Below are 25,824 nucleotides of genomic sequence, written 5' to 3'. Positions count from 1 at the left end.
TATTAGGAGTTTGGGGGTATTGGCTAGTCAGCAGAGCCTTTCCAGTGTTGAGGGTGGGTGATGTGTGAGGAGCTGGGGTGATTGGTAAAGGAGTCGGATTAGGTAGAGGATATGTTACGTTGAGAAAGACTTTAAGTGTGATAAGGTAATAACTTGCTAGGAAAGAGAGAGAGTTAACTACTAGGACTCTTGTCGTTAGTAGAGTAATTATGGATATAAGAAATACTTTGACTATTAAACCAGGAGGTATATTATGGGGAAAAGTTTGGGGGGAGAAAAGTATGTAGGTTAGTGTGGGAAGGTTTGTAAATAGGGCTGATGGAAGGAGCAGACAGACATAAAAAAAAAAAGAATCCACACAAGATACCAAGATTATTATGAAATCCAAGAAAAAGGAAGGAAAACCAATCAAAGGAGGAGAATGAAAAAAAAGAAAGGAAAGAGGAAGAAAGAGGAAAAAAGAACAAGAATAAAATGAAAGGAACTAGCAGCTGTGTGAAATAAATAAGGCAAACTATCCAATGTGTGTATATATATATATATATATATATATATATATATATATATATATATATATATATAACAACAAGTTAAAGTAAAAGAAGTGTGGGTTAAAAGAAAAAAAATAAAACAGCAATAACCATACCAAAACAAAAGCAATGTAAAAGCAAAATAAAACAACATCCACATTAAAAAACAAACAGTCCTCCTTATTTACGCATATGGGGTCAGGTCCATATAATATGTTCGTATCTGATTGCTTTGGTAGCTTTCAGAATACCAGCCGATGTCTCTTAGTTTTCTTTGTACTCTATTTTTATCTTCTTAGGTCACTCTGGGTGTTTGGACACCTTTCTCTCCTTTAGCTGCTTTAGGTTTATGTGTCCGGATGTCTGGTTTCATTGTTATTTGATTCTGTACAATTCACAGGTTCTGCGAAATTCTAACCTGTGGTTAGCACCTCTGCACTCACACCCTAGCCTCCAGCCTGTGCTTCCCTACAGCAGGGGTGGAGAATGACCAAAGTATAATTGGAACCTCCACCTGAGGTCCTGTGCAGATATTGTGGCCCGATGGATTTTCTTGTGTCTCTGGAAATTCCAGCTGGGCTAGCCGGTGTGGTCCCAAGATGTACCCTGGGCAAATGGATGCTGGTTCCTGGATGCCCACACTTACTGCCAGAGCTCTGCCTATTCTAAGAGTGCAGGCTGGATGCGCTGCTAATACTGGACCCAAGTGAGAGTGGATGCAGCTGTCTATTGCTGCTGGTATGCTCTTCCAAGGTGTATTGAGCTGTGTTCTCGCTTAGAACTAAGCATCTGGCTACCAGGAGGGTGGGAACACCCAGCGGTGGGCCAGGGGTGCAGGGTAGGTGCTCAAGGGTCCAGTGCGTGGTGTTCAGCAATGGTCTCAGCCTCCCGCGGGACTTAGAAGCTGGGGGTGCCCCAAGGAGATTTCCGGGTCACACAGGGCTTTCGCAGCCTGGAAGGCAGGCTCTGGCAAGGTGGCAGGGGTTAGACACACAAGCAGGCTCCAATTTAGGGGTGGCAGTGGTACAGGCACTGACTACTAGCAGGGGACCGTGGCGCAGGCAAGGTGCGCGAGGAGAGTGCTCAGTTCTGAGGCTTGGGCCCATGCTGGGGGGTTGGATCTGCGCACACGCTAGGACCCCAACTTACCAGGGCACCCTCAGGTACCTGACTTGGTGCAGGAATCCGTGGGAGTCTCTATGCAGTTGTGATCCGGTCGCTGGTGAGCACACAGAATTCTGATGTGGTGCTGCTCGCTGCTTAAGATGCAGTCCTAAGTCCGTTTTTAGTCCCGGATTATCTTGCCGCGGTAATATCGGGCAGGCAGCTCCTCGGGCAGCTGCAAAAGCAGCCCGCCGATCGGCATTCCGATCAGCGTTCCGATTGTATCTGCAGCTGGTCTGGTGTCCAATCTTTGTTCTTCTTCTTCAAGTTCAGGGTTCCGCTGAGGTACCTGGATGTGTTTTGCTTCCTGGTATGTATTTATTTTGTTGATTAAGACACTGCTTTCTAAGTATTTAAACTTTATTTGCTTCAGCTACTGAGAAGTGCTGTGTCCCTCAGTCGCCATTTTGAAGAAAAAAAAAAAAACCTTTCTTCCTTTTAATTAGACTTTATTCAAGAGATTTATTGGAAATTAGACATTAGTGACAATATCTCCTCCCAACTTATCTTGGATTAAAGAATAAGAATGTATACCCTTTTCACATATATTTTGGGTTCTAGAAAAAACAAAAAGAAGAAGGAATGATGTTTGAAAAGATTTCTTAAGGTTATGAAATATACAAAATAAAAGAAGAATTGATAGAATAAACTAATCAGCTATGTTCACTGTGAGACCCCTACACACATACACACATATAGGAGTGTATCAAACTCAGCTGTTGGGCTTAATCAATAGATCCTTATACCTATTCCTGAGATTCTTATTCCTAAGAAAGCTGTTATCAGGTCCTAAATAAGAACTCTGTGATAGCATGCCCTTGTCAGATAAAAATGTGTCATATTCCTGAGGTGACAAAAAAAGAGTGATTAGAAACCACTGTCTTGAAAATACAAGAGACAGAAAAGAAAAAGACTAGAACAACCAGAGAAGCAGAAAAGAAACCAGCCCGCCGTGTCGGTGGCTGCTGCACCGACACCATCTTGCCTCATAAAACCAGACTCCAGGGAGGAAAAGCTATAGCAACCAGTTGCAGTCCAGTCAGATGTAATTCAGCAATTTTTTTCAGCATGTAGATAAGCTAACATTTTCAGCGGCCAAGCCCATCACAGTCTCCAGGGATTCAGAGGGGAGCTCAAAAACAGAGGGGAGATATGCTAGCCTCATGGCCGAGGGTATGGCAGTGACTCCATATTGCCATCAGCAGCAGTGAGTTCACCATGCCCACAAAAGCTCCAGCAAAAGCACCAGGCCAGTGCCACTATAATCCTAAGTGAAATTTCGGCCCCTAGAGGAGATATCTCAGCATTGCACCCTTAGGTACTCAACCAGCTTAGATAAACTCTCTGGGTCTGAGATCTAACAGTTCAATGCAGTGCAGGAGTAGGGGTGGCAGAAATTACTTCACCCTAGTTCCCTGAAGGATAGCCCCCAGCCTGGCACCCTCAGAGTATGGCGCAGCTGTGACAAACTCCCTGGGTCTGAGACTTTGCGATATGACTCAGGGAAGGAGTGGTGGTGGCAGAGATTACCACACCCCCCAGAGATCCAGAGAACAATAAATTACTGAACCTTCACTGTTGAACACAACTTGCTCTTGAATATACCAGCTGACACCTAAAGACTGAGAGAAATCTATCAAAAGCAACAGGTACAAATGTCTGAAATCATGGGAAGGAGGAACAACAACAGAGCAATGCACTCTCACAAGCCCACAATAACAGAACCTGATAACACAGAAATGCAGAGATTTCCAGAAGATCAAATCAGGAATGTAACTGTATAAATAATTCAGGATTTTAGAAAATAATTTAGAGAGAGTCTGAAAGAAATAAAGGATGCAATCATTGAAGTAAAGGAATCAATGCAAACCATAACCAATCAATTAGATCACATGGAGAATAGAATCTCACTCCTAGAAGATGATCACTCCAAAAATGAACACATACTTTATAACATAGAAAAAATAATTCATCAAGAGCAATTGGACATTGAAGAAATATGAACCTATATTAAAAGAGTTAACTTAAGAATTTTGGCATAGAGGAGGGAAAAGAAAGTGAAAACAAAGGTATCAACAATCTCTTAAAAAAGTAATAGCAGAAAAATTTCAAAACATAGAGCAAGAGGCCAATACACAGGTTCAGAAAATGTATAGAACTCCTTTAGACAAGATTCGAGAAAACATTCCCCACATCACATAATAGTTAAAATGATCAATATAACAGCCAAGGAGAGAATCTTAAAGACAACAAAAACAAAAGGCCAAATGACATTCAGAGGCAAACTAATCAGAATCACTCCAGATTTCCCAAATCAAGTCTTGAAAGCCAGAAGGACCTGGAATAATGCATTTCAAACTCTGAAAGAAAACAACTTCCAGCCAAAAAATTCCTACCCAGCAAAATTATCTTTCAAAATATATGGGGAAATAAGAAGCTTCCATGACAAACAGAAACTGAAGGAATTGATGTCTTCAAAACCAGCACTAGAGAAAAAACTCAGCCAGGCGTGGTGGTGCACACTTGTAATCCCCGTGCTTGGGAGGTTTGAAGCCAGCTGCACTGGCTTAAGAGACCCTGTTTCCAAATAAAAATATAAAAATAGGTCTGGGAGTGTAGCCCGAAGGCAGAAGGGCTTCCAGGAACCCCAGTACCACCAAAAAAAAAAAGAAAAGAAAAAGAAAGAAAGAAAGAGAAGAAAGAAAGAAAGAAAGAAAGAAAGAAAGAAAGAAAGAAAGAAAGAAAGAAAGAAAAAAAGACTCAGATTAACTACAAAGAAGAAATAAGTAATACAAGCCAGAATCAGAGAAACAAGAGCTTCCATCCAGCAGACAACTAAGCAGAGAACAAACAATATTTCAAACTGAAATAAAATCTTTACATGTTAAGAATTATAAATCATCTCTCAATAATCACACTGAATGTAAATGACCTCAACTCCCCAAGAAAAAGACATAAATTGGCAAAATGGATTAAAAAACAACCCATCTAACTGCTTCTTGCAAGAAACACACCTTACAAGTAAAGATAGAAACAAACTTAAGGTAAAGGGCTGGAGCAAAGTAATCCAATGGAACTTGAAGACAAGCAGGAGTAGCAACTATGATATCAGACAAGTTAGAATTCAAGCCCAACCTTATTAGAAGAGACAAAGAAGGGCAATTTTTACTTGTAAAAGGAACAATCCAACAAGAGGAAATAACAATAATCAACATTTATGCCCCAAATATTAGTACAGCTACTTTCATAAAACAAACTCTCTGTGACATTAAACCAGATATAAATTCCAATATAATAATTCTTGGAGACTTCAACACCCCTCTCACACCATTAGACCAATTTTCTAGACAAAAGGTCAGTAAAGATGGCTCAGAACTAAAGAACACCATTAATCAAATGGACCTGTTGGACATATATAGAATATTTCACCCAGCTACAGTGGAGTAAACATTTTTCTCAGCTGCTCACAGAACCTTCTCCAAAATCCATTAGATCCTGAGCCACAAAGTGAGCAATAGCAAATTCAAAATATGTGACATACTTCCCTGTGTCTTTTTAGACCATCATGGAATGAAGTTAGAAATCAACTATAAAAAGACCCAAAGAAACCACATGAGCATATGGAGGCTAAACACCACCCTTCTGAATGAAGAATGGGTCTTAGAAGATGTAAGAAGAGAAATCAAGAAATTTCTAGAAACAAACAAAAATAAAGATACAATATATCAAAACCTCTGGGACACTTTGAAGGCAGTATTAAGAGGAAAATGTATAGCACTGAGTGCTCACATAAGAAAAATAAAAAATCATCAAATAAATAAACTGACACACCTCAAAGCCCTTGAAAAACAGAAACTATCTAACCCCAAAGCCTGTAGAAGACAGGAAACTATTAAAATCAGAGCAGAAATTAATGAAGTAGAGGGAAAAAAAACAATACAGAAAATCAACAAAACCAAAAGCTGGTTTCTCGAAAAATTAACACATAGACAAACCACTAGCCAACCTAACTAAAAAAAAGATAAAATAAACCCAAATTATGAAGATAAGAAAAGGGAGATATTACTATTGACAGTGTAGAAATCCAGACGATTATCAGAAACTACTTTGAAAAACTATACTCCTACAAAATGAAAAATCTAGGAAATTGACAATTTTATAGAGAAATACAACCTTCCTAAACTGAGTCAAAAAGATATAGTACACTTAAACCAACCAATAACAATCAAAGAGATTGAAACGGCAAAAAAGAGTCTACCATCAAAGAAAAGCCCATGACCAGTAGGTTTCCCAAGTGAATTCTATAAAACTTTTATAGAAGAGCTAATAGCAATACTCCTCAATCTATTTTATGAAATAGAAAAAAATGGAATTCTCCCAAATACATTCTATGAATCCAACATCACATTAATACCCAAACCAAATAATGACAATTTAAGGAAGGAAAACTACAAGCCTGTATCTTTGATGAATTTGGATGCAATACTGCCAAACAAAATACTAGTAACACACATTCAAAAGAGAAACAAGATTTTCCATCCAACAGACAACTAAGATTGGTTATCTGTGGAGATTCTTTATGTTAGTCTTTTACCTATCTCTAAATTGTATTGTTTGCCTTTATTGTTGTTAATTTTTAGGATTCCTACTTGGAATATTAATATACCTTCAGATATAGCATTTGGAAATATTTTATCCAATTCTATTAGGAACTTTTAACTCTGTTTACATTGTCTTTGGATATACAATATTTTTTTTTATTTTTTAGGGAGTTTGTATATTCTTCTGTTGCCTGTGCCATTGAAATCATATCCAAGAAATCACTGCCAATTTCAATGTTGTGAGGTTTTATGACCCAGATTTTCTTCTGAAAGTTTATAGTCTTAAGATTTATATTTAGGTCTTTTATCTATTTTGAGTTAATACTTGTATGTGGGATTAGGTAAGAGGCCAATTTTATTCTTTTCCATGTAATTATTATTTTTCAACAATATTTAGTTAAAAGATTATTATTTCCACCACCAAATGTTCGTGGAAACCTTGTCAAAAATAACTTGACAATATAGGGAAGAATTTAGCTCTAGGCTTGTATTTAACTCCAATGGTTTATATAGCTGCCTTTAGAACAGTACTACACTGTTTTAATTATTGTAGCTTTATATGGTTTGAAATCAGAAAATATATATCTGCTAGCTTTGTTCTTTTTCAAGATCGTTTTGGGTATCTAGAATTCATATTCCATATTAGGATAGATTTTTTTCTGAAAAATAAATATATGAATATATGATAGTTTCACCTAAAAAAACAGAAAAAAATATTCTCTGGTAAGAAAGAAAGCAAAAAGAAATATTGAAATGTTATCTTTAAGTCATCAAAAGCTTGGTATCAGACAAATGAAACTGTTATGTGAGATTATCATTTTTAATTTTGGATAAATTGCTATAATACTAGATGTCAACCACTAAGCCAAGCATGGGAAGGAGGGATGGGGAGAGAATTGGGTGGGGATCGGGTGGGGGCTGACTGGGCGATGTGTGCATGTATGTCTACAAAAGTTTGTATCCCACTATGATGTATTAATACAGTGCACCAATTAAATATATATATATAACACATAAAGAAAATCATACATCCTGACCAGATAGGGTTAATCCCAGGGATGCAAGGCTGGTTCAACATATGAAAATCAATCCATGTAATTCATCATATAAATAATATCAAAGACAAAAATCACATGATCATTTCAATAGATGCTGAAAAAGTATTTGATAAAATTCAACATCCATTTATGATAAAAAGCACTGCAGAGAATCAGAATAGAAGGAATATATCTCAATACCATAAAGGCAATCTACAATAAGCCCACAGCCAAATCATATTAAATGGAGAAAAACTTTGAGAATTCCCCCTAAAAACAGGAACAAGACAAGAATGTCCATTATCACCACTTCTCTTCAATATAGTACTTGAGACTCTTAACCAGAGCAATAAGGCAAGAAAAGGAAATCAAAGGAGTACAAATAGGAACAAAAGAACTCAAACTTTCACTATTTGCAGATGACATGATACTATATTTAGAAAACCCAACAAACTCAACCAAAAGGCTTATAGAACTAATCAACAAATTCAGCAAATTGTCCATATACAGAATCAATCTTAAAAAATCAGTAACTTTTCTATACACCAAGCATAAATACACCGAAAAAGACTTTCAGAAAACACTTCTATTTGGGATCACCCACAAAAAAATAAAATACTTAGGAATAAACTTAACCAAGGAGGCAAAAGATCCTTACAAAGAAAATTATAAAACATTGAAAAAATAAACTGAAGAAGATCTTAGAAGATGGAAAGATCTGCCATGTTCATGGATATGCAGAACCAATATCATTAAAATGGCCATCCTTCCAAAAGTGATCTACAGATTCAAAGCAATGCCCATTAAATTACCAAGATCATTCCTCACAGACATAGAAAAATCCTTAAATTTATTTGGAATCACAAAAAGCCCAGAATAGCCAAATTAGTTCTCAGCAAAAAAAACTATGCAGGAGGAGTCACAATACTTGACTTAAACCATAGTACAATGCCATTGTAATAAAAACAGCATGGTGGTGGCACAAAACAAAAACATACCAATGAAGCAGAATAGAAGACCCAGAAACAAGTCCACACACTTTCAGCCAATTGATTTTTGACAAAGGGCCAAGAACATACACTGGAAAAAAGATAGCCTGTTCAACAAATGGTGTTGGCAAAACTGGTTAACCATATGCAGAAAATTGGAAATTAATCCCACTTTCTCACACTGCACAAGAGTCAATTCAAGATGGATCAAAGACTTGGAAATTAGACCAGAGACCTTAAGGCTCCTTGAAGATGACATAAGTACAACACTGCAACACATAGGCACAGATAAAAACTTTTTCAAGACCCCAAAAGCACAACCAACTAAAAGGTGAATCGATATGTGGAATTGCATGAAACTGAAGAGCTTCTGTTCAGCATAGGAAACTGTCAAGAACCTCAATTGAGAGCCAACAGAATGGGAAAAGATTTTTGCCACCTACCCCTCTGATAGAGGACTAATATCTAGAATATACAAAGAACTCAAGAAACTCAACACTAAGAAAACAAATCATCTGATCAAAAAATGGGCAAGCGAACTAAATAGACACTTCACGAATGAAGAAATTCAAATGGCCAATAAATGCATGAAAAAATGCTTGACATCATTGGCAATCAGAGAGATGCAAACAAAAACTACCCTGAGATTTTACCTAACTCCAACTAGAATGGCAATCATTCAAAACACAAACAACAAATGTAGGCAAGGGTGCGGAGAAGTGGGAACTCTAAAACATTGTTTGTGGGACTGCAAATTAGTGCAACCACTTTGGAAAACAGTATGGAGAATCCTCAGAAGAATAGGAACAAATCTACCATTTGATCCAGCAATACTACTTCTGGGTATCTACCCAAAAGAAAGTAAACCAAACTACCAAACTAATGCATGTGTATCTACATTCATAGCTGCACAATTCACCATAACCAAACTATGGAACCAGCCAAGATGTCCATCAAAAGATGTATGGATTACAATACTGTGGGATATGTACACAATGGAATTTTACTCAGCCATAAAAAAAATACAATTGTGGTATTTACAGGGAAATGGATGGATCTTGAGGACATTATGCTAAGCGAGATTAGTCAGTTACAAAAAGTAAGGAATTGGATGCCTTCCTTAATATGTGAAAGCTAGGGTGAAAGGAAAGGGGTCATAGGAGGAACTCCAGGTGAAAAGGGAGATTCTATAGAGGAGCAAATAAGGCAACCTAACTGTGGGGATGGGGGAGGGCGAAGGAAACTCTTTAAAGCACATGATGTACTTATTCATATTGAAATCAAACAGTAAACCAAGCATGGAAGGGAGGGATGGGGAGGGAGTGAGGTGGGGACTGGGTGAGGGCTGCCCGGGTGATGTGTGCATTTATGTCTACACAAGTTTTTTACCCCATTATGATGTATAAATACAATGTGCTAATAATAAATAGCCTATATATTATATATTTGGTAAGCTATTTTTTATTAGTGAATTGTGATATTTACAGGGAAAGATGATGAGGAGACAGTAGGATATGTATATTTGAAACTCAAAATTTTTTCCTTATTGTCCTATTTGGGGTTTGAGTCTATTAATGCTATTTAGACATCATCAAATGGGAAATTCCTAAGGAGAGATTTTCTGTATAGAAAAGAAGGAGACATGAGACATAAACCTGAGCTATAAGATTTATCATAGTTAATTTTATGTGTCAAGTTGAGCGGATCAATGTATGCCAAGACATCTGGATGTGTCTGAGGATGTTTGCAGAGAAGTATGTGAATCAGTGGATTCAGTAAAGTAGATGGTCCTACCCAATATGAATGAGTGCTGTATCATATCTTGAAAGGCCTTAATAGAACAGAGGCAGAAAAAGAACATGTCCCTTTCTTTCTCCTTGCTATTGAGATAGGACATTTCACTTTACCTTTTATGCCTTCAGAATTCTATTTGCACAGTAGGCCCCTTGGTTTTCAGGCCTTCAGACTCAGGCTCAGTCATACCGCTGACTTTCTTTTGTCTCCAGTTTGCAGGTCATAGGATTTTGTCTCCATACTCATATAATGTCATGGACCAATTCCTTGTAATAAATCTCATATTAGGTGGGAAAAAAAGAAGCCACTGTCTTGGTAAAAATGAGCCATCCTGTGTTGGACAAAGGCCTGAGGGGTCTTGGAATGCAGGACCCCCCCCCCAGGCCTTTGGGGGCTGTGCCTCTGTCCAGACCCAGCAGATCAGGCATCTATCTCTGCTGTGCAATGGGGCTAAGCAATGGTGGATCCAGGAGGCTGGGAGAGTTTGTAGGGAAAAAAATAAGGGATCCTGGAAACTGATTCATAGGGTGTGAAGAACAACAACAAATCAAACAAGAATGCCCTTCAATGTGTCTCTCGGATAAGATAAGGGAAGCGGAGACAGAAGTGATATCATCTCACTCAACAGATATTTATTTAATCTCTGCTACATCTCCACTCCTCTTTTTTGTGTGGGAAATAGAAAGGTAGAGACGAATTTCCTACTCTCATGGATCTCACATTCTAGTCAGATGATAACATGATTTCAGCAGCAAACATACCATCTGTGCAGAAAGACCAGGCATCCAAGTGGAAATCTGTGACTGGATCTCAAATGAGAAGCCAGAAGTATAGACGCACATTAGAGGTCATCGATGTAGAATCCATATTAGAGACACAAACACTGATCATCTGTTTATTCAGTCATCTATACATTCATTTACTAAACAAACATTTATTTGAAATAAAAAAAAATATAGGCAAAAGCCTGTCCTGAGGATCTGCACTGCCTGGCTGGTCAAGCTACTCTATAAAATGATAATAATATTAACTACATTGTGGTTAAATATAATGACAAGAGAGGGAAGGGAACAGAGTGTCAGTCCATCAAAGAACATAAGGAAAGAGTAGAAGAAGGTTGACATGCGTGTTGTGACGCACGTTGGGGTGCGATGAAGGGAGGAATAATTGGGATCAGAGTGGAGAAGTGGATAAGAGGTCAGATTTAGAAAGGCTCTGCATATCATGCTAAGAAAGTTATATTCTTTAACAATTAAAAGAGATGCCCAGATTCATGGCTTTTGTTTCTTCAGCCTGAACTGCTCTTCTGCCTGCTGCAGCCTGGCTTCTTCACAGTTCATTTCATATATGCTGTGCTCTGCTCGCTGATGTTATCATCATTCTTATTTTAACCAAGCCAGTTAGCAGAATCAGAATAGTCACAGTCGAAAGCAACAGAGAAACAAACCAAACTGGATTGAATTGTACAGCAGAAAAGATCTATTGACTCAAGTCACTGGAAAGCCAGCAGTAAGGTGGGCTTCATTTTATTTGATGGCCCACCAGTGCCAGAAGCAACCTTCTTTCTTTTATGCCTCAGTCACCTCATCCAGGAACTGGTTGGCTCTGTCACAGTGGCCACATTGGTTCTGAGCTTCACATCTGCTCACCACACTCGCTCCTTGCCCAGCTGATGCCAGCAGAAATCTCTTCACATTTTAGCAGCACACATCAAGTGACATGCCATCTCCAAATATGCCATCCCCATGGGCAGGAGAATGGCTTGCACAGACAGGCAGCTGTGGTTCAGACAACCAGTCACTGTGGCAAGGGGAAGGGGTCCGATCCAGAGTGCGGCTGCAGGGGCTGCAGAGTGGGAGATAAGGGGAGGACAGTGAGTAAGCATCTATGTGGGCGCTGTTAGCAAAAGAAAACTAAAGACATTGCACACTCTGCTTAAGTCCATCTTGACCTTTCACAGCATTCAGCATAGCTCACCAACCCTTCTTTACTCTTTCCCGGTCTCCCTGCCTTCCTTCTTTCCTCTCTGACCCTACATATTTTATTTAAATTCTCCAACACTATATGTTCAAAGTTTCTTCTAACTCTGAGGCTTCTACTCAGCCTTATTCTCTGGTTTGCAGTGAAACTGAGTCCCTCAAAGCTCAATGCTTGGCCATTTTCTTTTTAAAATATATACTGGAATCCTAGGCAAATGCATTCACTCACAAATTTTGAATATTATCTATAGGCCAAGTATTTTCAAATTTGTATGTCCTTCTCCTCCTCCTCCTCCTCCTCCTCCTCCTCCTCCTCCTCCTCCTCCTCCTCCTCCTCCTTCTCCTCCTTTCTTTTTGGAACTGGGGATTGAACCCAGGGGCATTCTACCTCCAAGCTACACCTCATCTCTATTTTTTATTCCTTATTTTGAAACAGGGTCTAGCTAAATTGCTACAAGCCTCACTAAGTTACTGAGGCTGGCTTCAAACCTGTGATCCTCCTGTCTCAGCTTCTCAAGGATTACAAGCGATCCTCCTGTCTCCACCTACCATGCCAAGCAAGACTCTTTCTCTTCTGACTCATCTCATATAAACGCCTCACCCCCTTTCTACATTTGCCACACCGAAGTTCCTTGAGCACATCACAAACTCTTTTCCCACTTAGGTGTTTTCACATATACCCTTCCGTCTAGCCATAAAACTCCCCTACTTATTTCCGTTTCTCATTTTTCAGGTGTTGGTTTGAACATGACTTCAAAGAGACTTGACAGGCTCCATATCCTCAATCTACATAGATTTTTCTTATTCTGGCTTCTCTCTACCTATGTGTCCTTAGATCAGGAGAGAGGAAAGAAGGGCTGGTTAGCAATGCTGAGTGCCGTTCAAAGGTCAAGGACATTTCTTTCACTGGAAAGAGGCTCTGAAATAGAGATGCATGTGAAGGAACTTTACTGGGAAGCACTTTGGGGAATGATGCCTATGAGGAGATGAGGGACTCAGAACTTTGCAGGAGGAGGAGGTGAACCACCACACAGTTATACCAGAAGCCTCAAACAATTCCACAGGCTGTGGGCCAGGGGCAGCCCTTCAAAGGTGTCTCAATTGCAGGTAAAGGTGCCATGCTTTTGTGACTCCCATCAACCACTCATTAGTCAAGCTCCCTTGTATATAAGCGCTCCCTTCAGCTGAGAGCAGCTCCCAAAAATGGCCTCCATCTGAGCCTTGCGCAGCTGATTCTTATGACAGCTGGAGGACTGAGCACCTGAGTTCTGAAGCCATGGCCTAGACCGGTGGTGAAGGTACCACAGCATACACTAGAGCAATTGTAGCTTCTAGCTATGTGTGCATTTTTATGATTATTTCCTCAGCATTGGACATCCTCTGCCAAGCTGAGCTCCATGAAGGTGGAAGGTGTGTCTTTTTTGTGTACCCATTGTTGGCAGACAGCTTAATGGGGTGCAAGATGGGAGAGACATACATGCACAGATCACTAGGTGTCTGTTCTATTCACCACTTACCTCAGTTTACTGAGGAATGACTGCCGTGTGGGAGATGATAGAGAAATTATTTTTTAATATATTTTTATTGGTGCATTGTAATTACACATCTTGATGAGGTTCAGAGTGATAGAAACAGACATATACACAGCAATTGCTATGTTTCCCTCCATATCCTTCCCTTATCCCACCTTCCTCCCTCCCCATAGATGCTAGTGAGATTGGCAGTGGCATCTTTATATATGAACATAGCTTTATTTGAACTATTTCCTCCTTTAAACATTTTCCCCATCTCACTTCCTTCCTCCAGTCACCTTCCACTTTTCTACTGTTCCTCTTTTCATTAATCTGAAGTTCCTTTCATTTTCCAGTTTCTCTCTGGTTTCCACTTATGAGAGAAAACATATGACCCTTGACTGTCTAAGGCTGACTGATCCCACTTAGTATAATATTCTCTAGTTTCATTCATTTTTGTGCAAATAATATAATTTTGTTCTTCTTTATGGCTGATTGAAATTTCATTTCATTATATATTCCAGCTTTATAATCTATTCATCTGTTGATGAACACCTAAGATGGTTCCATAGTTTGGCTATTGTGAATTGTGTTACTATAAACATGAATATGCATGTATCAATATACTATTCTGACTTCAATTTCTTTGGAAAAATGATAAAAAGTGGTATACCTAGGTCATAAGGTAGGTCCTTTCCTGTGGGAAGAAAGAAGGGAGTTTAAATTACATCCAGATAAATCACAAAGCCACAAGCAGATTTTAAACAAGATTTGTATTCTTTTATATATTTTGATTGTGGAGGTCTAGACCTTATTATATTTTTTCTCTTTTTATTGGTGCATGTAGTCATACATTCTAATGGGGCACAAGATGATAAAGGCATACATGCACACATCACTCATTTAGCCATTCTCCAATTCCCACCCCATTCCCTCCCCTTTCTTCTCATGTTTGGCTTACTAATTGACTTTGGTGTGTTTATGAGTGTACATCATGTACATTAGGAAATTTTCCTCTTCCCTCTCCCATCCCCTCAGTTAGGTCACCTTATTTGCTCATCTGTGGTTTCTCCTTCTTTGTCTAGAGTTCCTCCTATGACCCACTTTCTCCTTAGCTTCCACATATTAAGAAGAGCATCTGATTTTTTTCTTTTTTCTTTTTTCTTTTTTTAATTTTTTATTGATGCATTGTAGTCATACATCCTAATGAGGTATAAGATGATAGAGGCATACATGCACATATCAAGAGTGTCCTATTGATTTTCTGAAGCCCATTGTTTTATGTGTGTATTATATAATAGGTCTACAAAACATATTTTTTTATTTTTATGTGGGTCATATTGAAAATTGGCATACACCAGCAATACCACTTCTGGGTATCTACCCAAAAGATAGGAAACCAAACTACCAAACTAATGCGTGTGTATCTATGTTCATATCTGCACAATTCACCATAGCCAAACTATGGAACCAGCCAAGATGTTCATCAACAGATGAATGGATTACAAAACTGTGGAATATATGCACAATGGAATTTTACTCAGCCATTAAAAAAACTCAATTACATAATTTTCAGGAAAATGGATGGAACTGGAGGACATTATGCTAAGTGAGATTAGTCAGTTACAAAAAATAAGAATTCAGATGCTTTCCCTAATATGTGAGAGCTAGGGAGAAATGGGTCATAGGAGGAACTCTAGATAAAAAAAGGAAATCCTATAGAGGAGCAAACAAGACAACCTAAAGGAGGAAAAAGGAGGGAGGAAGAGGAAATTCTCTAAAACACACGATGTACTTAAACATATCGAAGTCAACCACTAAGCCAAGCAAGGGAAGGAGGGATGGGGAGGGAATTGGGTGGGAAGTGTGTAGGGGTTAAATCAGTGATGTGTACATGTATGTACACACAAGTTTTTTACCCCAATATGATGTATGAATATAATGCACCAATAAAAATAAATAAAATGAAAAATGGCATACATTCAGACTGTGCTTGGTGCCCTCTCTCACCCTCCCCTTCAGCTTCCCCCCTCCCAACAGTGAGTGCCCAGGTTGACCGTGCTACATTCATACTTTTACACATATTTGGATGTAGCTCCTCCATTAATCAATCTCAGCCTTCTTCCTCTCTTACCTTTCCATTTCAGCTTTACTGAGGTTTTCCCTCCATTATCTGGAGTCCCTCTGGTATTCCTAGTAGTCCCTAGTTTGGGCATATTAGAGAAAACATATTTCCCTTCTCCTGTGTTTGGCTGATCTCACCTAACGTAACGTTTTCCAGTTCTTTCAATCTTCTTGCAAATGACATGATTTTGTTCTTCTTTATTACTGAATAGAATTCCATTGTGTGTATTTCCAATAATTTTTCAATACATTCATCTGTTGATGGAGACCTAGGTTGGTTCCATATTTTGGCTATTGCGAATTGTGCTGCTATGAACATGGGTATGCATATGTTACTGTAGTTCTCTGATTTCAACCCCTTTGGAAAGATACCCAGGAGTGGTTTAGCAAGATCATATGGTGGCTCCATTTTCAGTTTTCTAAGAAATCTTCACACTGATCCACATAGTGGCTGACCTGTACAGCCACTATGTATAGGCCATACCAGCTGGCCTGTACAGGGCACATCAGATGGGGGCGGGAACTGCAGAGAACAATATGAAATGGATGCAGATACAGTACTTGTATAGCACCCACTGTGCTGATATTAAACGTTTGCCCCTCTTGATAGAGACTTTTGTATGTAAAGAAGACTATTTGTAGTTCTTGTTTATAAATTAAAATTTAAACAATAATTTCCAACCCATTTTGTTCTTCTTAACTTTTAAATTTAGCTTATAAAATCTTATTTTACTTAGAAATCCAGTAAATTTTAGGAATCAGATCAAGGGCAGAGTCTTTGATTAATACTTGGTCCCACCTATAGACTTTGTTAAATACTTTTTAAAGCTTTACATAGAATTCATTAAATATATTTGATATCTTTTGGAATATTTCAAATTAACAAGTAAAGTTTCACCAAAGTATAAATAATTCCTATAGTCTAAGTAAATCAAACTCATAATAGAGAAATATGTTATTTAAAATATTTCTTGTTTACTAACTTAATATTCCAATATTTTCTACTTAAAAAATATAATCGCTGCTGGGCGTGGTGGTGCATGCTTGTAATCCCCGTGCTTGGGAGGCGGAGACAGGAGGATAGTGCAGGTTCGAAGCCAGCCGCATGTGCTGCCTTAAAAGACCCCATCTCCAAATAAAAAAGTATAAAAGTAGGACTGGGAGTGTAGCCCAGAGGTAGAAGGGTTTCCAGGAACCCCAGTACCACCAAAAAAAAAAAGTATAATCCCTTTTATACACATTTTTGTACTAATGATTGGAATCAAAGGCATTCTACCTCAAGCTGCACCCCCAGCCCTATTTTATTTTTATTCAGTAACAGGGTCTCGCTAGGTTGATGAGAGTCTCACTACTATGTGAGGCTGTCCTTGAACCTGTGATCTTTCTGTCCCAGCCTCCCAAGCACTGGAATTACAGGTGTGTTCCTATACACATTTTAAATTGTAATTCCAAAGGTAATCTGTTAGATATTCTAATATATGTTAGATATTCTAATATAACACAATCAGATAATTAGCTTATTATTTCCATTTCAAATACATATATGCAATGGTCTCTCCCAAACTGACTCCATGAATAAAAATAGTATTTATTTAACCATTCCTCTTTAATTCTAAACCTCCCGAGTGTTAAAATACACTCATCCACTAAGGAAATAATTACCTTGAACAAAAAAAAAATACTTTCTCATTAAACTGAGATGGTATACCAGTCCTAGAATTAGGTATGGCCCTGAGAACTGAACCTGTGTCTGTCACTCTCAGACAATGTAAACCCTTCTTTATGATCACTGCAGAAACAGAAACCCTATGCCCAATAGGAGAAACTATTTTTTTTTTTAGCCAAAGACTCCCTTACCTTATCTTTCCCTTTTCCTCATATTCAAAAAAGTTACCTAAAACCCTACCTAGAATATAGCTAACCTTCTCCGCTACTTGATTACATTTCACAGTTCCCTGAAATTTAAAACTTTAAGTTATTTAATGTTGTCCCATTTGACTCTGAAACCACTTCAATGTCATTCTACTTGACCCTGACAATATATATATATATATATATATATATATATATATATATATATATATATATATATATATATATATATATTCTAACTCTTGGGTAAATGGGAGCTCTTGTTTAGATGGAGTCTGGCTTGTTTCATATTACTTATATTTAGTAATTTAGTGTGAGGTATGTGTGTGTATGTGTGTGTGTGTGTTTATGTGGGGGGGAGTATAAACCAATAAGGGAAGAAAAGAAAAGTAGGAATGGAGAAGGATTTTTTTCCTGCAAAATCCTCTACCAACACACACATGCACACTTTATTTAGTTAGTTAGTTACTTAATAAATGTTGCTTCAAAATATGGTTATGATTTGTTTGTGTATTAAGGTTTTCTATTTCACTTGGTAGGCAATTTTTCACTAAGTACCAGGTCTATCACTAACCTTTGTACACCTTCTTGCTTCCTTCTCTGCCTCCTAGCTCTACCTCCACAAGCTTTTTACCATCTGCCAGCTCAGAAATCTCATGTACCGCTTTTAGAGGTCATGTTCTCAATATCAAAAATCCAAAATAAATAATTAGCTATCATTCAGCTTTGGGAAGTAAGAAGCCTATGTGGGATAAAGGCAGGTCTACACAGCTGGACTTCCACAGTGAAAGATGTGGTCCTGGTTTTCAAGACTGACAAAATGACAGAACATTTTAAAGAACCATGTATTGCAAACTTACCTGGCTATGCTGACTTTCAGAGACTGTCCATCTGACACTGATTCTTTTTTTTTTTTTTGGGGGGGGAAGTAACTTAAATATAATGGTAACATTACAAATGAAAGTCAAAAGATCAGGTCTGGATCTTCGATTCTAACAGTCATTTAATTGAATATAAAATGTTAACTCAAATTTTACACTGTAAATTTATAACTGTAGATTAGTATAATAGGAAAACAAAACAGAATGCAAACCTTTGCTTTTCTTAAAGCATAAATCAAGTGAAGAACTCATGCAACCAGAAAATGTCCCTCTGGATTAAGAGAGGAAGTTTCTGCCTTCTATTTTAAAAGACACATCTCCTTTTGAAATGGAAGGAAGTAGTTGCCAGAGTTTTCTAAGATGAACACCCTTTCTGCATATCTGTTTCAGGCCATCAGAAGTCTAATATTTTGCACATTTAACAATATTTCTTCAGAAAATTGCAGATCAGGACTTCTGGGAAGATGGCAACTGAGAAAAGCAGTGTTTACGAGTCCTGCTAAAACTCGGTCTCTATTGCCACAAAATCAACGCTTTTCATAGCCAGAAAATGCCATCAGCAGAGAAATAAAAAATGTAAATACAAGGGACAGAGAAAAAAAAAGACTAGAAGAACAACCAGAGACCAGAAATCAAGCCCATAATGGAGCAGCAGGGCCGCGCTGGCACCATCTTCCCTCACAGCACCAGGATCCAGAGAGGAAAGGTAAACAAGGAGCTGAGGTGAGCAGCTGCAGATCATTCAGATGTAATTCAGCAGTTCGTTCAGCGCAAAGAACGTCTAAAACTCCCAGTGGTCAAGCTAATCATACCTTCCAGGGACTCAGAACAGAGCTCAAAACCAGAAAAGAAATATGCCAGCCTCACAGCCTCGTATATGGCATGGCAGCAGCGCCATATTGCCAGCAGCTCCAGCCTCACAGCTGAGGGTGTGGCAGTGGCACCATATTGCCAGCAGCAACAGTGAGTTCACTGCGCCCTCGACTGTTCCTGATCAACATCCACAATAACCATGAGTGAAATTGTGGCCCCTAAAGAAGAAATCCCTGTACTGCATGCCCAGGGACTTTGATAATCCCCCTGGGTCTGAGATTTTGCAGTCCAACCCAGTGAAGGAGTAGCGGTGGCAGAGATTACCACAGACTCGAGATACAGAGCTCCCTAAGTGAAGTCATAGTGATCCAGGGAAGGCGCAAACTTCTGAAATCATGTGAAAGAGGAACAACAATAGAGCAATGAATGCCCACAACCACATATTATCAGAACCTGATAACACAGAAATTCAGAGATCTCCAGAAGATCAAATCAGGAATATAACTGTAGAAATAATACAGGACCTTCTAAAAGAATTTAGAGAGAGCCTAAAAGACATAAAGGATGCAATCATTGAGGTAAAGTCCTCAATTCAAAGTATAAACAATCGATTAGACCACATGGAGAATAGAATCTTGCTCCTAGAAGAGGATCACTCCAAAAACAAACGCATAATTTATAACTTAGAAAAAAATATCAGACAGCAGGAATCTGACATTGAAGAAATATGGGCCCATTTTAAGAAAGCTAACCTAAGAATAATCAGAATAGAGGAGGGAAAAGAAGGTGAAACCAAAGGGATCAATAATATCTTCAAAGAAATAACAGCAGAAAATTTTCCAAATGCAGAGCAAGAGATCAATACACAAGTACAGGAAACTTATAGAACTCCCTTTAGACAGGATCAGAGATGAGGTTCCCCATGCCACATAATTATCAAAATGACCAATGTGGAAGCCAAGCAGAGAATCTTAAAGGCAACAACAAAAAAAAAGCCAAGTGACATTCAGAGGCAAACCAATTAGAATCACTCCAGACTTCCCAAACCAAGTCATGAAAGCCAGAAGGGCTTGGAGTAACATATTCCAAACTCTGAAAGAAAACAACTTCCAGCCAAAAATTTCCTACCCAGCAAAACTATCAAATTAGATGGGGAAATAAGAAGCTTCCATGACAAACAAACTGAAGAAATTTATGTCTTCAAATCCAGCACTAGAGAAAATACCCAAAGAGATTAACTTCAAAGAAGAAATAGGTAATACACACCAGAACTAGATAAAAAAGATTTTCCATCCAGCAGACAACTAAGCAAAAAAGAATATATTCATGTGTTTATTGGTTAAAATCTTTGGAGATTCATTATTTATTTTAGTCTTTTACCTATTTCTAAATTGTATTATTTGCTTTTATTGTTGCTAATTTTTAGGATTTCTATTTGGAATATTAATATACCTTCAGATATAGCATTTGGAAATATTTTACCCCATTCTATCAGTAACTTTTAACTCTGTTTACATTATCTTTGGATGTACAATACTTTTTATTTTTTAGGAAGTTTGTTTGTTTATTCTGTTGTTGCCTGTGCCTTTGAAATCACATCCAAGAAATCACTACCAATTTCAGTGTTGTGAAGTGTTATGACCCAGGTTTTCTTCTAAAAGTTTATATTCTTAAGATTTACATTTAGATCTTTTATCTATTTTGAGTTAATATTTGTATATGGTGTTAGGTAAGGGTCCAACTTTATTCTTTTTCATGTAATTATTATTTTTCAACAATATTTAGTGAAAGGATCATTATTTCCTTCACCAAATGTTCTTGGAAACCTTGTCAAAAATAACTTGACCATATATGGAACAATTTATTTCTAGGCTTTTTATTTTACTCCACTGGTTCATATATCTGCCTTTATAGCAGTACTACACTGTTTCAATTAAAGTAGCTTTATAAGGTTTGAAATCAGAAAATGTACATCTTCTAGCTTTGTTCTTTTTTGAGATTGTTTTGAGTATTTAGAGTTCATTTTTCATGTTAAGATAGATTTTTTCTGGAAAAAAATGTATGATAGTTTCACCTTAAAAAAAAGAAAAAAATATCCTCTGGTAAGAAAGAAAGCAAAAAGAAATATTGAAATGTTATCTCTAAGTGATCAAAAGTTTGATATCAGGCAAATGAATCTGTTATGTGAGATTATCATTGTTGCAATTTTGGATAAATTGCTATAACACTAGATGTCAACCACTAAGCCAAGCATGGGAAGGAGGGAGGAGGAGGGAATGGTGTGGGGTAGGGGGCTAACCGGGTGATGTGTGCACGTATGTCTACACTAGTTTTTTATTCCATTATGATGTATAAATACAATGCACCAATAAAAAATAAAAATAAATTTAAAAAAAGAAAAGAAAATTGCAGATCAGTTAAAATCTGTTAAAATCTTAATCTGGTTGTTGATCCTTTTTTTTTTGCTCCTTCTTCACGTAGGTTTGAATAACATTCCCATCTGTACTGTGAATGATGATGAGATTGCATTCGGAACATTGTATGGTGTTAACCAGTTTAACCACTTAGAGAAGGATGAAGTGCCCTTTGCCAACTGTAGCCGTGCATCCAGCACCGCAGCCCTGGAAACCCCAGTCAGAGGAAAGTTGCCATCCCCAAACAATGTCAAAATGCCCTCATGGCCTCATTCAGGTGAGTCCCTTTCAACCCCAGTTGTTGGAAGGCCAATACAGGAGGATCACAAGTTTGCAGCCAGCTTGAGCAAATAGCGAGGCAACTTGATGAGATCCTGTTTCAAAGTAAAAATAATATATATATATATATATATATATATATATATATATATATATATATATATAGCTGGAGTTGTAACTCAGAGGTAGAATGCCTGTAGGTTCAATCCCCCTCGATTCAATAGTTCAATAATACTGAATTGTATTATTTATATTAATATTAATAAGTATTAGTCTTACTATTGTGTCCAAGACATATTTGCTGTGGTTGTAGTTGCTGATCTCACAAAACTAGCTTAGAGATAGCAGATATGAAAGTTTAGCCAACACCAAAAGGGAAACACAAAGCAGGTCAGGGTCATAGGGGTGGAACTGCATGTTTATGTCCCCCACATGGCTATCACCTCCTTAAGGCCAGGCCTTGGAGTCACTCTGTTTTTGCCACTCTTGGTTTCTCACCAGGGCCCAATACGGTGCTTGATCTTTAGTAAACAATGTAAACAATCAGTTATTGCTTCTTGATTGTAAATTGATAAACATGACCTAATCTGAAGTAAAGTATGGCAAAATCCAAAGGGCAAGTAAAATAGAAAGAGAGCAATTCTGAGTGGTAAAAACTATATCTAGTCCTCTTTCTCCTACCATATATAATTACATGCTATTACTAAAACTTTTAGGGTCTATGAAAATTATTTTGGAATAATAGATATGAAATATAAATACCATTTGTTTATATAGTACACATTTTAATTTTTTATCAATGTCTCTATTTCTCATGACAGTAAGACGGATCATTTATGGGCTACTTACTATGTGACATGACACGCACCATCTCAGGTCTTCACACTTGCTACCTCACTTTACCCTTTGGAGTCCCTCCTCTCTCCCTTCCGCTGGCAATGAAGAGTCAAACCCCACTCAGCTCACCTTTTTAGGGTGCTCTGTAGCACCTGGACACATAGAAATTATCATTTTCAGGTGAGGTTCCCTCATGAGAACTAGCTCTTGCCACCTGGGAAGATTTGCCTGGCAGTTGTGGGGCGAAGGCCGCCTTTCCAGCAGCTCTGGAAAGAGAATGACCAGAGACATGGATTTTCCTGCTATAGCATCCCAGTGTTCAGATTCTGGATTCTGGGGCTCACCAGGCAAAGTCAGCAGATGCAGTGGTTTCTGACTGCAGCAGCGCTTTCCAATGCCTGGTCTTCAGCATCAGGGCTGTGGTGGCAGCAGCTGCGGAGGCAGCGCCCTCCAGGTTCCCTTGCTTTGTCAGTTGCTGCTGCTGATGTTGGTCTGGGAACTGAACCTGAGGATACTCTATCTCCAGGACACACTCCCAAACCATTTTTTTTGAAACACAATCTCACTAGCTTGATGAAAGTCTCACTAACTTTGCGAGGCTGGTTTTAAACCTGCAATCCTCCTGTCTCAGCCTTCCCCTTGCTTTTATTTTTGACAGTGGTACAGGCTGTGCCTCCCTCTCCTGGTGTGTTCTTAGAGTGATTTGTGAAGCTTAAGACCAGATTCATGGTTCCAGACCTTCCAACACTATTATAAACTTGTAATTCTCTGTATTATTTAAAATTTTATATAAGACAAACTGGTTTCCATTTTCCATACCTGAATATTAACATAATATACCCACAACCCATAACTTTGTTTTTATTACTTTGAGAGAAGCAACTTTAAACTTTTTCTTTCTTTTCTTCTTCTTTTTTTTAACAGTATATAAATCACTTTATTGAAAATTAGTTCAGAGGTATAAGAAGCATTTTAGGGAATTTCAGTGTCTACATCTAGATTTAAATTCAAAATCCTGTCTGCCTTTCTTCCTTTCTTTCTTTCTTTCTTTCTTTCTTTCTTTCTTTCTTTCTTTATTTGTGTGTGGTACTGGAGATGGAACTAGGGGCATTTTACCTTCTAGCTACACACCCAGCCCTATTTTTTATTCTTTATTTTGGAAAAGTCTTACTAAGTTTTGGAGGGCCTCGCTAAGTAGATAAGGCTGGTTACAAACCTGTGACCTTCCTGTTGCAGCCTCCCAAGTACTGGGATTACAAGTGTGCACCACCAAGCCCAGCTTGAACTTTGTCTTTCTTCAGCCAGAACAAATGGACATAGTTAGTACAGGGAGTGTACAAAAATTTCTCATCTTTTCCAACTTCTTGTATTAACTAGGGCTTTGGTAAAAGAGAGAGCATCATTTCCATAGAATATATTTTTAAATTAATATAAAAAATTAACCAAAGCTTTGAATGGTTATAGAATAATTCAGGAAGATTTAGATAAACAAGAACAGGTATGGTTTAGAAGCTAATGAAACAAGAAAGAAAATTAAAATGTAATTTTGGGGTGTGGTACTGGGTTTCCTGGAAACCCTTCTACCTCCAGGCTATACTCCCAGACACCTATTTTTTATATTTTTATTTGGAAGCAGGGTCTCTTAAGCCAGTGAGGTTGGCTTCAAACCTGCATGATCCTCCTGTCTCTGCCTCCCAAGTGTGGGGATTACAAGCATGAGCCACCTCGCCCAGCTAAAAATGTAATTATAACTCAGCACAGATATCTTTCCATCTTCAAAAAAAACCCAAACTATATAAATTATTTTTAATTAGAGAAGTGAGAGTTAAGAGTGAAACAGAAAAACATACAGTGAGATATGTACTTTTCAAATCAGTTTAACTGGATCAGGAAAGCAAATTGCAGTATATTTTATATTATCACCTTGGAATAGAATTAGTTTTTAAATGCAAATACACTTTTATTATGTTATTATAATGCAATTTTACCTGTGAAGTTTCCTAATACTTATAAACACACCCTTTAGTTGACCTTGAATTCAGATATACTTTCATCTATTTCAGTAGCTGACACATATATCATTTATGATGTATTTTTCAGTTTAATATAAATATATTTTCTTCAATTTTGTTTCAGAGCCCAGTAAAAAAGTCGAGTGCTTCAAAACTTCCAAAGAAAATCCATTAGTAATTAAAAAGGTAAAGAATAGCTTTTCACAACTATCTATTCAGTTTGACTTCTGTCTTTCCTCCTCTTTGCATATCTTTCTGAAAAGTCACTGATTCATAATTTTTTACAGCTTTATTAAAATATGATTGGCAACCAGGCATGGTGGCACATGCTTATAATCCCAGCATTTGGGAGGCTGAGACAGGAGGATCCCAGTTCGCAGCTAGCCTCGGCTACTACTTAGTGAGGCCATTTGCTACTCAGTGAGACCTTGTTTCAAAATAAAAAATAGGGCTGGGTGTGTATCTCGGAGGTAGAATGTGTCTGGTTCCATCCCCAGTATCACAAAAAAATACATATATGTATGTATGTATATATATAATAAGCATGATATAAAATGCACATACTCAAAAGGCACAAATTTTGAAAAATACATATAAGTATCTAGAAAACTAACACTAAAAGTAAAAGGGGTTGGGAAAGGGGCCAGGAACAAGATATAGTCCCAAAAGACATTCCCTCAAGGACCCACTGCCTTCAACCTAGGCCTCATCTCCTACAATTCAATTTCCACAGCCTGACAATAATCCCAATTATTAACCCATCCCATGGGTTGCTGTTTGAGCTCCCATGATCCAATTACTTCCCCAAAGCCCCACCTCTGAACACGGCTGCTCTGGGGACTAAGCCTTCAACACATAAGCCTTGGAGGACATTTCGGAATTTAGGATCCAAGCCATATCAAGACCCATTTTTCAGGCCTTTGAAGGCTCTCCAAAAGAAAGTCATTTTCTATGGTCATAAAATGACCTCATGTCACAAGTGGCCAC

The 25,824-nt window shown here is 37.9% G+C and overlaps 1 protein-coding gene across 1 annotated transcript in view; it reads left to right on the top strand.

Moving 5' to 3' along the window:
• Positions 1 to 25,824, top strand: part of LOC308264038 (uncharacterized protein C4orf17) — a gene marked incomplete at both ends in the record, with an annotated part of 56,385 nt that overhangs the window by 5,715 nt on the left and 24,846 nt on the right. Inside the window, 2 exons of the mRNA XM_080697185.1 lie at positions 21,777 to 21,986; positions 24,962 to 25,023. Of these exons, the coding sequence (XP_080553311.1) occupies positions 21,777 to 21,986; positions 24,962 to 25,023 (272 nt within the window). The remainder of the gene's footprint in view (positions 1 to 21,776; positions 21,987 to 24,961; positions 25,024 to 25,824) is intronic.

The sequence above is a fragment of the Muscardinus avellanarius genome (genome assembly GCF_963383645.1).
Source record: "Muscardinus avellanarius genome assembly, chromosome: 6".
In the NCBI taxonomy this organism is placed as follows: Eukaryota; Metazoa; Chordata; class Mammalia; order Rodentia; family Gliridae; genus Muscardinus; species Muscardinus avellanarius.
The sequence above is the reverse complement of the archived record's forward strand: the minus strand, read 5'-3'. Positions and strand labels throughout refer to the sequence as shown.